The sequence below is a fragment of the Brachyhypopomus gauderio genome, chromosome 16 (genome assembly GCF_052324685.1).
Source record: "Brachyhypopomus gauderio isolate BG-103 chromosome 16, BGAUD_0.2, whole genome shotgun sequence".
In the NCBI taxonomy this organism is placed as follows: domain Eukaryota; kingdom Metazoa; phylum Chordata; class Actinopteri; order Gymnotiformes; family Hypopomidae; genus Brachyhypopomus; species Brachyhypopomus gauderio.
The window spans coordinates 23,075,908-23,090,412 of NC_135226.1; the positions used below are offsets into that span (position 1 = coordinate 23,075,908).

At 42.5% G+C, this 14,505-nt stretch overlaps 2 protein-coding genes across 3 annotated transcripts; one reads left to right on the forward strand and one right to left on the reverse strand.

Moving 5' to 3' along the window:
• The first annotated feature begins 1,401 nt into the window (after nt 1-1,401).
• On the forward strand, nt 1,402-4,703 carry proca1 (protein interacting with cyclin A1). The gene is made up of 4 exons (XM_076977351.1): nt 1,402-2,303; nt 2,442-2,574; nt 2,755-2,889; nt 2,996-4,703. Exons 1-4 carry the CDS (start codon nt 1,742-1,744, stop codon nt 4,497-4,499), a joined length of 2,334 nt encoding a protein of 777 aa, XP_076833466.1. The 5' UTR covers nt 1,402-1,741; the 3' UTR covers nt 4,500-4,703.
• A 3,702-nt stretch (nt 4,704-8,405) lies between these two features.
• Nucleotides 8,406-14,103, reverse strand: ca4b (carbonic anhydrase IV b). 2 transcript variants are annotated; one of them, XM_076976519.1, is made up of 8 exons: nt 14,003-14,103; nt 12,988-13,032; nt 12,733-12,897; nt 12,276-12,421; nt 11,996-12,088; nt 11,769-11,835; nt 9,387-9,547; nt 8,406-8,973 (listed from the first exon to the last, which is right to left on the reverse strand). In XM_076976519.1, exons 1-8 carry the CDS (start codon nt 14,061-14,063, stop codon nt 8,794-8,796), a joined length of 918 nt encoding a protein of 305 aa, XP_076832634.1. In that variant the 5' UTR covers nt 14,064-14,103; the 3' UTR covers nt 8,406-8,793. The 2 variants fall into 2 exon arrangements, with proteins under 2 accessions (XP_076832634.1, XP_076832635.1); XM_076976520.1 differs by lacking the exon at nt 8,406-8,973 and adding an exon at nt 8,988-9,202.
• Between the last annotated feature and the right edge of the window lie 402 nt (nt 14,104-14,505).

Sequence of the window (14,505 nt, forward strand, 5' to 3'; positions counted from 1 at the left end):
AGATAAAAACCTCCCAAAGCCAACGAAACAGTGAATGTGTCCCCTTGAAACGTTACAGAATGTTTGTGTTAGCAATAACATTAGCGAGTTAGTAGCAAACTCAAGTTAATTAGACAGTTCACTACTAAATGATCGTAGGTGGATGCATCAACTGTACAACCTAGCCAAAATGAGCAAAACATCCAAAACAAAATTTAGGATGTTGCTTCACCGTAGCTATGACTACGTAGGTAACTAACTAGATGTAGATTTATGCAGTGTTTTTATTAATCTAGATAGCTACGTTTTGGACATTATTACCTAAGCTGCTAACTACCTGTAACTTCAGATTCACAGTGAAGTCAAAATTTGGAATGCTGATTTTTAATCAACACAAACATTCAACGTTTTTTTGGCTTTGGGTGGAAAAAAAATGCATGTAAGATTGGCAGCAGTAAGGGCGTACTCACACTAGGCTCTGTGATCCGGGCCCGGGCACGGTTGCCTGCCGAAGCACGGTTCGTTTGGCTAGTGTGAGCGCTCCAACCGTGCCCGGGCCCGGATCAGTTAACCGTGCTCGGGCCCGCTTTGAAGAGGTGGGCCAGGGCACGATTCATGTGGACTCGGGCACGGTTCGCTTCTAGTGTGAGCGCTATCCGTGCCCGGGCCCGCTTGGTGTCTCGTCTGATTGGTTCATTTCGCTGGAACTCAAACATGACATCAGTGATGCGACGCTCACGTTAAACAGTCATAGCGGCAAAGCGATTAGCAGACAATCGTTGTGTTAAATTATCGATAAATCTGTGCTTGCACCGTGTTTCTGCACTCCCAAAACGACTCCAAAAATACAATAAAAAGAGAATCGTGAACTCCATAGTGTTGTGCGAGTGCGCTTTTTTCCAAATAAAGCGGCGTTGTGATGACGTAAGCGTGCTCGGGCCGGGTTGCTGAAGCCAGTGTGAGTGCAGGCCAGAGGGGGAGTGGGGAGGGGGGATAACCGGGCCCCAGCACGGAACCAGCAAACCGTGCCTAGTGTGAGTACGCCCTAAGTGTGCAGCGTCTGTTGTACGATTTATCAAATTGGGTTGTGACGCCCACGTCTTGATCTGTGACGTATTTATTACACTTATAATCATGAAGTGAGCATAAATTTTAGAAGCGAGTCAAAAAACTGAAACGTGCACTGAAAACAGTGAAGTGAGCACATTACAAATCTTGTTTCTCTGCTCTCGCTCTCACTGTTTTTGTTAGTTTTTCTTGATTTTGCGTGCTCAGTGTGTCTGACTTGCTCGATTTAACCTTATCTTTGCGCTCTCGTATTAAGACAGTAATCTCACTCCATAGTCAAAGCAGTTCTCACTTTATTGAGCGCATTCAGCAGTGTAAGTTCTTTTAACAGTAGAAGCCACCTACAAGATTTAATTCAGAATTAACTCAATTAAAACGTGCTCTTTGGTTACAAGCAAGTACAAGGCTCGATATAAACACCCAGTAATAGACACATGCCGTAAGACATACCTGCAGTCAGTTATTGATTATCGTATAGCAAACTCTTTATGTGGTAATGATTTCTATTATTTTGTTACAAATAATCTAGCCACTGTAAACAATAGTGAAAAAAATTCCAAAGTCACTTGAGTCATTCGATGAGGAAAATGTTAATTAAGGGTCAGACCCCTCCCATGATCGAACTGGAGCTTATTAATACCAACCCGATGGGCTTTGGGCCAGCGGAGTTTGTGGTGCTGCCTCAGAACTTGTGATGCTGACACGGCCACCTGCAGTTATGTGGTCTGTATTCTTCGTGTTTCTGTATTATCTACATAGACAGCTAGCCAAAGGTGAACCCTTCAGCGTCTTTTTACATGGTGAAAACGAAGACAATGTGTTGTTTTACATGCTCGATAACAAATTTTGTGGAAAAATATCAACGGCTGGTGAGTACAGTATATATGAAGTATCGGATGGAGTTGAGAAGGTCCGGTCCGTGCGCGACTCGGCAGGCTGTCCAGTCGACTGCTCGACGACCGCCAACGACATACACGTCAAATCCTTCATGCACGTCTGTCGACTTGGGCTGAGAGAACAGAAAAGTGAGTCCACTGGATCAGAACTGAGGTTAATCAATGTGACCGAAGCGAAGGCGAACTGTGACAATGCGAAATCAAAGAACACCAAGACCGCAGCCGCGCAGCTCCAGAACCCAAACCACGTTCAGCCCGGTTCAGACGCTCATACGCCGCGGAGAGCAAAGCGCGGCTTCACCTACCCCGGCACTCTGTGGTGTGGTGCGGGTAACATCGCCGACGACTACGGTCAGCTGGGTAGGTCGCACTTTATAAATACGTTTTTGAATGCATTCACTTGTCTGATTATATAACATGATCATTCAGTAAAGTTTATGTTGCCGCTGTAACTGACTTAGACGTTTGGGGATCTTTTGTCGATATCTCAATCTGCAGGGGATTTTGCCGAGACAGACGAATGTTGTCGCACTCACGACCACTGTCCCCATGTCATTCACGCATTCTCCTCCAAATACGGATACACCAACTTTAAATGGCATTCAATCTCGCACTGTGACTGCGATAACGCGTGAGTAATAACACGTTTCCTTATAATCATTAGGCTAAGTGCCTGTGTTGACTTAACATTAAGTCAAATATCAAACCATGTCTTAAAGTCTCAATATTGAGTATAACAACAATATGTATAATTAAAATATGTTTTCAAAAATGGAAATGTAACATTAGAAATGGTGTCTGGGTGTTGCAGGATGAAACAGTGCCTGAGAGAAGTAAATGACACTTCATCACGGGTCGTGGGCCAAGCTTTCTTTAATGTAATCGAAGTTCCTTGTTTTGAATTCACCTTTGAGATGCTGTGTATTGAGCGCTACTGGTACGGAGTGTAAGTAATCGCTCCTAGGTGACGACTTGTAATACTACTTATAATTCCACAAATACTACAAAATATGACTCATGCTCTCATGTTTTCATGTTTTCCCGCTATAAAGGTGTAAGAGATATGGCAAAGTGCCAGTGGCAGTGCTTAGAGAATCTATCCCCTATGACTTTGGAGGTATTGAAGTCATAGACGTGTTGACCGTATCTCCACCTAAGAAGCTTGCAGAGGTAGAGACAACACAGGCCTCCGAGAGCACCGCACAGCCCACCACGGAGGAGCAGACACTTACAAACGTGGTTACAGCTGCTGAGGACTTCATCAAAGTGCTGGCCACAGTGTCCACCTCACAGAGCTCTGTGGCAGACAGCAGCAAAGGGGATGTCCAGGCGGCAGACAAAAAGAGGAAGAAAAATGCTGGCAAGAAGAAAAACGAGTCAAAGAGGAGAAGAGAGAAGGGGAGGGGCAAGAAGAGGAAGCCCAGTGCAGGCGCTCTGGCCGCTGAGGACGGGGTTGTCGGCACTGGACCGGCCACAAGAACCGAGGTGGTAGTCACTAGGAACGGTCTTGTAGAAGATTCTGGGAATATTGATCAGGTCAGTGAAAATTTCATGAATGGTGCATTCAATCAAGCAGGTGACCTGGAGCAATCCAATAAAATGATGAGGGATGAGTATCAAAGGATGGCTGATGAAAGTCAAGACAGCACCACCACTACACCATCACCACAGCAACACCACCACCACACCAGCACCACAGTAGAGGCACCGCCCAACACTGAGACTCTAGAATTACCAAAGCAATTAAAAGTCACAGAATCTGCACGACTTTCATCAGCAATTCACATACATTCAATTGTTGCCAGCAAACCTAGAATAGCTGGGTTAAGACAAAAGGTGGAAAGAAAAAAGAAGAGATATCCAGCTCTCCTTCCTGCAGGAACACACAATATGCTGGAAGATGCCACCTCAGTGAGTATGAAAGAAAGCTCAAGCCAGGCTGATCAGACAACACGCAGTCCCATCAGCCCAGCAGGGGAGGAGGAGTCACGTAGCTCAGAGTCCCAGCGTGAAAAGGGATCTACATTCACAGGCACCACACAGAATAGTCCCATTGTGGAAACCAAAAGGCCGAGATCGAGACAGAGAGGAGTGAGAAAAAGAAACAGGAAACTCTGTCTATGCCCCTCCCCCAATGAGGGGGAGGCTCCTCCTCCGATAGCAGGCGGACCAGTAGTTATCACATCCAATCCAACTCAGGATCTGAACGTGTACCCATCCCCGGAACCCACGAGCTCTTCAGAAGGTTCAGCTGGGGCAAAAACTGGCACAGTTCAACTTACAAAGAGGCTGCAGGGCAGGTTGAAGGGTAGCAGAGGCAGGAGGAGATGTGCCCTCTCCTGCGTACGTCATTCCATAGGGGAGGTTGTGAGCAAAAAGAGGCTTGAAGCTACTATAATCACTCTGAACAGAACCAATATAAGCACAGCCCAAGCAGGTGTGGATGCCCAGGTGTTACCCCAGGTATTACCCCAGTCAGAAGAGGCTGAGGCAGGAACGAGCCTTATCACCCCTGATAGTGGAGACCAAGAGGAACAGGTCCATAGAGAGGGATGAAAAGAACATGAGAAAAACATGAAACATAATATTTGACTATAGCAATGCTAGTCAAACAGCCTGAATAATGATTATCAGATTAGTTGGTAAAGGAAATGTATGTTTTGTTGTTTTCATAAAATCCATTGATGGTAGACAGAAAGATTAAATATAAGAAGCATTCAGTGTGTTGTGCATCATTACGATTTAATAAAGTAAACAAAACTCCAGATCACTCCAACCACATGATTTCTGTGTTTTTTTAATTATCTACATTTAATGGAGGAGACTTTTAGTTTATAGAGTACAGGTGATACTACAGGTCTTACAACATTTTCCAGTCATGATTACCATGTTGTCTACAGTATTGAGATCACACCATTTCCACATATTGGGGCTTTGTTCTGGCAGACTGTAGCCCGCCATGTGCTTTGACAGGGCACAGAGTGGAAAAGGGTCACATTCCTTGCACAAGGATAATCTGGCTTGGGTTCCTCCCACTAGGACTCCAGCATTCATTAAACATCAGAACAGCCCAGCAGTTCAAAGTTCCCATCAGCTGACCTCACATGTTCATCATGAAAAAGTCTAAGAGCAGGACTGCCTGGGAACCAAAGCAATAGTAATATTAGAGTTAACCCCAACTGGATGAATATGATTTTGATCATATTGATTTTGATACTAGACAAGCTCTGACAGTCCCCCACAGTACACACATCCCAACCCATTACACTATAGCAAAATAAAATGAGTGTACATGGAAGATAAATTTGATCTGTATTAGTTAAAATAAAAAACTGCAAAGAAGGTTTTGTAATAATTTGAATCCATATTATCTTCCCTTCACCAACCATCTCACAGAAGGTCAGAAGCTAATAGGAAATACCAGGCATATAATTATGCAAATTATGGTCCGAGGAGTAAACCACACCCTCCTGTTGTAGACCTTTTCTACAGAGTCTTGTGGGACTCAGCAATTTTAGACTCGGAGACACAAACAATGTGCACTTTCATTCAGATGTTCATGGTCCCCAAGGACCACATGACAATAGCCCAGCTAGACGGCCTTGGCAGTAAGCCATATATCGTACTGATGTGAACTGCAAACTGGCACTCTGTCAGAACTACAGCTACAGAACTTCGTCATGAGAACATAAATGAAGGAGGTGACTTGGGCTAAATGAACACTAAAGTTCTCTGGCTGAATCATTATTTATTTTTAACCATGGTTGGGCTTTGAATGGGTGCAAATGGGTAATTGAATGAGATTCACCAAGACACAATAGCATCAACAGTGTCAGGCAACCACAACTAAACACACATAAAAAACACCACACAGCTTTACTGGTGGGTTAAACCAAAGTGGACCTTTCTAAGATGTCTGTGGGGTTTAGTGGTAAATTACAGTCAAGCACGTTGGACCTTCAAACCCATTCAGAACCATCACATTTAAAATGATATCAAACCCATTCAGAACCATCATGTTTAATATTATATCAAACCACATGCTTCATGCCATCCAGCACACCTGACTGTAATTCACCAGCAAAGCCCTATGGAGTGATTCACTTTTTTTACATGTTTGTTCTTCCAGGACAGTTGATTTAGCAGATCTATACAACTGGTACATAATGAAAAAAAACATTTTGCTTTTAACTCCAACTTGCTATAAATTTAGAACTGCCTTAAAGACATAAATCACTAACATACACGCTTGGACAGCTGCTGACAAAATCACACACCTTCATCTCACTGGGATTTCTGCATAATAATGTAAATGAATGGGGGCGTCGCCCCCTCAGGCGAGGTGTCCCGCCCCCTCAATGTAAATAATAAGACCCATTTATTTTACAGCAATCGCTACATATAGGTATGATGACAAAATTTTCAAACAGCCCCAAGCTTAAAAAGAATCATATATATAGACAAAGCTGAAATAGACCTTTAAAATGATACCTGGATTTTGAAAATTGGTTGAGAATTGATAAAGTTATGATATTTATAATATCATGTATCACATTAAAATATAATACATTATTACAATAGAAGTCGTGTGACTGAAATTCACATAATCTAATTCTAATTAATCATAATTAATAATTAATCATAATCATAATCTAATTCGAAGTGATGTTAACTATATTACCATTTAACAACAAGTTATATCAGAAAACAATGAGATAAAACTACACAACACTGGTATCAGTACCGATTTCAAGAAAACACTGTGGGAATGAGTTAAACCGAGACGCCGCTTTTAGCCTAAAGTTGCTAGCTACCGTGACGTTCGATACACCAATGTCAATCATGACTACTTATTTTCCGCGGTCTAGTAAAATACTTTCGCCTGCACGGATTTCGATTAAATTTGGTCAGTATTGAGACAAATCTGTATTTTTAGGTCCACATATATTTCGATGGTGTCCGGAGCGTTGATGAAGAAAACAGACCGCTTGAAAACAACAAAGTATCTTCTCGCTGGTCTCCCGACCTGAAATCGCCTCAGAGTTGACTATAAATAGTGCCTGATGACTGGCTGGGTTGTGCTTGACGAAGTCACTGTAGTATTCAGGAAAAAACATACACCTGCTAGGCGGTGAGGAGTGATGTTATATAACACCTTTACAAAAGTACAACGTAGTTTGGAACACATTACTGAGACAGAATTTTTCGCATCGAACGTTGGTTCGTCAGCATACCTACTACATATGGCACACCCTCGGCCGCTCATCAATCGTTACACGCCACCCCCCGCTCAACCAACAACTTACGTTCGCCACGCCACGCCCCCCCCCCCCACGTGTGCGCACGTGAGCGTTGTGCACCACCCGGTGGCCATCCTAGGGTTAGGGTTAGTGGCCATCCTAGGGTTAGGGTTAGTGTTAGTGGCCACCCTACAACACACAGCGAGAGCTCACCAGCGCGGAACTATGAGAGCCTACCACCCTGAAAACGTACCTACCTGCTCTGTTGATGATGTGACCATCGTTGACGTTCATGAACCGATACACCTGATGTGCACACAGACTGCGCAAGGACCTGCAATATTCTCCTCACAATACTGTATTGTCATTTTTTTTATCCTGTTTTCGTAGTTTTTATGAGCTAGAAGCCCAAATTATGTAAAAATAATCAAATCAAAACTTGAAATCATTTAAATAGTGGGCCCTGAATCTATAATCTATGAATTATGAAAATTAATAAACTTTTCCATGATATATATATATATATATATATATATATATATATATATATTTGGAATTGGTGTGTATAACCTACCCAGCATGGACGTAATTTTGATTTCAAAAGTGGGGGGGACATGGATTCGTCGCTATTTAAATATTTGGTTTTAACCGTAAAAACTGGAGGGGACCAAAACCGGCTTTTGAAAAAAGCCCCCCCCCAAATTACGTCCGTGCACTGAATAACGTACACTGGGATTTCATGAAGCCTCTGCTCGCTAGAGTCGGCGAATCAACGTAAAAAAAGTATAAATAGTTTCAATCAGAACAGCAGGTAACGTTTCTCTTGTAATGGGGTAATCAGAGTCATGAATGAGGACCAACACGTGACCAACACCACCCACGTGCCTCTGTTGACGCTTCTCCGCTGCTGTTCCGGCCGACGCGACTCCGCCTCTCCAGCGCGCCATAGTTACTGTAACTATAGTTACTAAAAGAGCGGAGAGGTGTGCGGAACACGCACCAGAGCAGGTACTAAAAACTACACGTTTCTGCCCGCCCTGTTTCGCTAACCAATTAACGTTCACTTCGTCACGACGTCGTACGTGGTGACGTCAGCAGAAAAAGGTCACGAGGCCAAATGAATATTTCCGGGAGAGAAACAGGAAAAGTGATGTGTTGTAACCATTGAAAAAAAAAAATACAGTCGCTTTGTTTGTTTTCCGTATATTATTATTTAATAATTAGTTTTTTTGTTGCTTTGCCACCTTTATGTAATCTGATTTTAATCTGAATCCATGTGCGCGTGGTTATTATTCATATTTTTGTGTGTTTTGTTATTGCTTCACAAACTAAGAACTGGGTTGTCTGCTGATCTGCTGGTATAACTAACTGTGAGACATCATACATTTTTTACAATTAAAAATGTAAATGTGCAAAAATGTGCCTTTAGGATTTAGTTAAGCCATATTTTCTATGTATATGAAATAGGGAAACATTTGATGTTCACAAAAACACTTAAATTTAGATTTTTTGTTGCCTATATTCGACATTTCATATAAAATATGCACTAATATTTAAAATAGAAGGTATTTAACAAAAGTTCAAGCTTGTTAGACAGACTGTATGATGTCTTATACCAAAATAGTCAACAACACTGTGAGAACAGCACTGATAACCAATATGTTGCTGACAGATACAGCATTACTTCCAGAATAGTATAAGACTTCTCGTTTGTTCAGAGACTGCACAGGGCGGAAGGTTTCCATCATCGTGCTTCCATTTCCGAACTTTAGATCAGAGAATGCAGACAGCTGTGAAAATAAAATCATCTGTTTATGCTGTACAGTGTGTACACAACAAACACAGCACTTATACCACTTAGAACTTGAAGTCACTGGTTCCCTGTCCTGTTCTTGGGGGTGTCCTCATCTTTGAGACATCCCTCACTGACACTCCCAGCCTTAGCCCAGGGCGTCCTTCATATTTAACTGATGAGCGGAATCAGGACTTGCAGATGAAAATGCACAAAACCTGAGAGAACTGACACAAGACCTGCTTCTCAGTAATCAGGAGCCAGGTTCAAATTTTGGTGCTAGTTCAACAACAGTCTGCCTCGATACACACTACCAGGGGGTGGACACACTCTGGAATAGAACCGATATATAACAGTGTCGGCTGGACTGGGCCGCTTTGGACTTGGTTGAGAACATATGCTGTAACTTACTTGCTGTTTACTGAGCATAATGGTGTCTGTGAACACTGTCCAGGTGACGGCCTCTGTGCAGTTGGGTGTAGTTAGGGAGCCCTGATAACGGAAGTAAGACAACGGCTTTTGTGACGGGATGAGCATCTCCAGAGACAAAGGTCCAAGGCTTGACCACGTGTCTGCAAATGAAAATACAGCTAAACACAGCCAAGATAGCACTGCGCTGGATGACCACATCAGTGCCGCGTCTCTGCCATGTCTGCCACATTGCCATGTTGCTGCTATGTTGATGTCACTCAGTGTTGAGAATGGTCTGAACTAAAGCATAAGTGTCCACTCAGCATAAGTATTGTGGGCAGAAACTGAGCAGTGATGAATGGGGCACAGTATCACTCTGTGGCTGCAGAGGGGGCACAGTCTAAAAATTTGAGAAAATTGTTGAAAATCCTCAACAATTTCTACAAGTGCATCATTGAGTCCGTCCTGACCAACAGCATTACTGTGTGGTACGGCAGCACTACTGCAAAGGACCACAAACACCTTCAGAGTAAAAACAGCCACAAAAATCACAGGGATTAAACAGCCCTCTCTACAGAGCATTTACCAACGCAGAGTTCACAGGAGAGCCGCCTCCGTCATCAAAGACCCCACCCACCCCCAACACAGACTATTCACACTATTATCATCATCAAAGACCACACCCACCCCCAACACGGACTATTCACACTCTTACCATCATCAAAGACCACACCCACCCCCAACACGGACTATTCACACTCTTACCATCATCAAAGACCCCACCCACCCCCAACACGGACTATTCACACTCTTACCATCATCAAAGACCCCACCCACCCCCAACACGGACTATTCACACTCTTACAATCATCAAAGACCACACCCACCCCCAACACGGACTATTCACACTCTTACCATCATCAAAGACCCCACCCACCCCCAACACGGACTATTCACACTCTTACCATCATCAAAGACCCCACCCACCCCCAACACGGACTATTCACACTATTATCATCATCAAAGACCACACCCACCCCCAACACGGACTATTCACACTCTTACCATCATCAAAGACCACACCCACCCCCAACACGGACTATTCACACTCTTACCATCATCAAAGACCCCACCCACCCCCAACACGGACTATTCACACTCTTACCATCATCAAAGACCCCACCCACCCCCAACACGGACTATTCACACTCTTACAATCATCAAAGACCACACCCACCCCCAACACGGACTATTCACACTCTTACCATCATCAAAGACCCCACCCACCCCCAACACGGACTATTCACACTCTTACCATCATCAAAGACCCCACCCACCCCCAACACGGACTATTCACACTCTTACCATCATCAAAGACCACACCCACCCCCAACACGGACTATTCACACTCTTACAATCATCAAAGACCACACCCACCCCCAACACGGACTATTCACATTCTTACCATCATCAAAGACCACACCCACCCCCAACACGGACTATTCACACTCTTACCATCATCAAAGACCCCACCCACCCCCAACACGGACTATTCACACTCTTACCATCATCAAAGACCACACCCACCCCCAACACGGACTATTCACACTCTTACCATCATCAAAGACCACACCCACCCCCAACACGGACTATTCACACTCTTACCATCATCAAAGACCACACCCACCCCAACACGGACTATTCACACTCTTACCATCATCAAAAACCACACCCACCCCAACACGGACTATTCACACTCTTACCGTCATCAAAGACCACACCCACCCCAACACGGACTATTCACACTCTTACCGTCAGGCCGGAGGTACAGGAGTGTGAAGTGCAGAACCAGCAGGTTAAAGAACTCTTTTTTTCCCACTGCCATCAGACTCTTGAACAGCTGAGCTGATTTCTACCTCACAAACTCTTTTGCACTAACTTGCACTACATTACGGATTACTGCAATATATTTAATACTTAATGTATCCTACCATTGCACAATGTAAATCATTTTTGTATTTTGTATTTCTTTGAGAGTATGTTTGTTATATATTTCCATTACTTTTCTATTCTTTTTTTACTCATTATTTCTTATTTATTTACATTATTACATCCAGGATGGACAGCAAAGTAGGAATTTCATTGTACAGGGAAACTTGCTCCTTACTGTGCATATGACAATAAAGCTTTGAATCCTTTTAATCCTTTAAAATATATAAAATATATCCTGATAAGCTGTGTAAGGTGGGGGAGGGGATTGGTGTAGTGACTTTTGGCTGTTGAGTTCTATATGATATACCATAAAATATCATAAAACAATATGATTCTCACAAACAAAAGAAGGAACATGCTGTCGAACAAAGCAATAAATGTGAAAATTACCTTGCTGTGTAATTTTTGCTAGGGCATTTATGATGGTTTCATATTTCTTGTTTGTGGTTTCTGACTCCTGTTGGATAAGCAAGGACACTGTGAAAAGTCTTCATGTTGTAAATATTTTGTTATTTAAAGTTTGCTAATTACTTTTCTAATTTAATTAACTATGACATTAGTTATTCTTTTTTTTTATATTGCTAAGTGTTTTGGAGTACAATAAACATGGTGCTAACCTGGTACCACACTCCCAGGACTGCTACCCCAAAGGGGTCTTTAACGGCATCTGATACAGAGCTGTATTTATCCTTTATGTGAACAATATGCATCTATGGAGGTAAAAGACATGTACGAACATAACCCATTACTAAGACATGCATGAACATAACCCATTACTAAGCAAATTAACTAAAACAACTGATGCCCATACGCAGATGGTAACCGTGGCATTATCACTGTCTGTATCTCATCCTAAAGGAGAAGCTGAGAACGGTTCTGCAGACGTTGGTCTGATACCTCCATGGGGAACTGGTCTCCATCCAGCGTGTGCTCAGATCCTGGTCCTCCCCCACTGCCCCAGTGAAAATGGATCTCCATGGCTTTGTAAGCCCCCTCAAGCCCTCCACCTGCCACCCGTGCATTTCCGGATAAATTGACCTTCACTGAAGATGAGAAAGTGTAGCAAAAAGCAGAAGCTTGAGACTGTGAGGGAAATGGGATGGATGGAGAGACCACGAAGTGCTTTGACATTTAGGAGGAGCAGTGAGTACTTAAAACGGGAAGGAATGAGTAACCAGAGGTGTTGATGTAGAAGGTAATGTGAGCAGAGTATTTCATACGTATGATGACTCATATAGCTTTGAATAGAGTTTGAATTGAAGCTGATTTTGCAACTCAGCAGGCACATGAACAGAGAGGGAACTGCAATAATCAATAATCAATAATCAATGCATTAGAAAATGAAGGTGTTTACCAGTATGGCCATTGTTAATGATGATGCCGTTGAATGTGTGTTGATAATCTTGAAACGTCAGTGGAGTGAGGTTATTCTCGCTAACAGCTCGTTTTGTTACGATGTTAATAGGTGATTGCCTTTCCCCCCCACAGCTGGGTGCAACATCTGCCCATTTTTTGGGTCCTATAGAACAAGATCCCCTTAATACATACATAAACTAATTTCATTAAAACATTTTTAGGTGAAAATCTTCCATGTGTGAGAAATACTCACCTTTGCAGGGATTGCTACAGGAGAATTGTGATTCATAGCACCATTCTAAAAGAGGAGTTCACATTTACGTCATCACAATTTTTGACTGACAATGTTAACAAGATAATGCTAAAATGTCTGACAATATTCAAGAACACTCAATAATAGACTGCTGATGTTCTTGAGAATATATCACCTTTTTGATAATTTAATAACCTGTTAGTGGGCAGTCATGGCCTGGTGGTAGGGAACTGGTCTTGTGACCGGAGGGTCGTGGGTTCGATTCCCAGACCTGAGGCCATGACTGAGGTGCCCCTGAGCAAGGCCCTTAACCCTCACTTGTATAAAAATGAGATAAAAATGTAAGTCGCTCTGGATAAGGGTGCCAAATGCCGTAAATGTACAGCCCTGACCCTAACGACAGCATGTAGACCTAACCTCAACATAGCTTCAGCATGGCCCAAAAACACAGCTTAACCAAATGGTTCATGTTTTAAGAAGTTGCACTACAGAGGAGGATGTTGGTAAAAGCTGACTGGTCATTTCACTGAAGGGCCACAGCATACAACTTCTGCCACTTGTGTGAGACACTGACATCTTTATTGTGGTTGAGCTCACCCTTCTGGGAAACTGTAATCCTGTTAGGTCTTCAAAAAGAAAAATAATCAAACTGAAGCAATTATAACCTCAAATGTAAATTGCCAATAAAACAATAAACACTGCATCAGTTCAGAAGGTTTAAGGTGATAAAAACCTCTACTAGTGACACCACTCAGACAAAACAGGTTAAATCAGTGAGTCTCTGCCATGCACAAGCTGGGTAGACCACGTTTTGAACACAGAGACAGCTGCAGACACTTTATTATAATAGAAAACACATTTCATCTCCAAAACTGTGCCAGTCCCACTGGGTGTTGGTTCTAACCCATTCAGAATAAAAAAGAAAATCTGGTGCTGAACACAGTCCCTTACTCTGTTTGTTGAGGTCTGAAATAACTCAACCGAAATTATATTGTACATTGAAAAAGTCAAATACCTGCACCTCCAGTTATCCTCAGCAGAGAACCAAAAAGCAGTAGCACACAGAAACTGTACATCCTTGTTTGCTTCCTGTGAGTAGACAACTCTTTGCTTGTAGTTGTGTAGCAGTAATTCATTGTGAAACAAGCTTATATGGTGTGACAGACTGTGGTATCTGACCACTACACCTCCTCCTTCCTGTTTTACTTATGTATAGCAAATGTATTGGTTCTCTGATAAGAAATGATGTTTGCTTGGATAAGAAGTTTCCCTGAATATTCCATGTTCATAAATAAAATACTTCAAGACATATATCACACTCAGGCAGTTTTATTTGCCTGCGTAAAGAACATCAGAAATGTAATTCAGTCTGAACCATTATTTCCACTATTTTATTTTATTGATTGTTTTGTGAGAATTTCTCCCTTTAGCTTTAGATTTTACTGGGGTTATTGTAATGATACACCTTGTATGTTTTTTTTAGAATTATTACAGTACTTTTATTCTAAATAGCAAAAT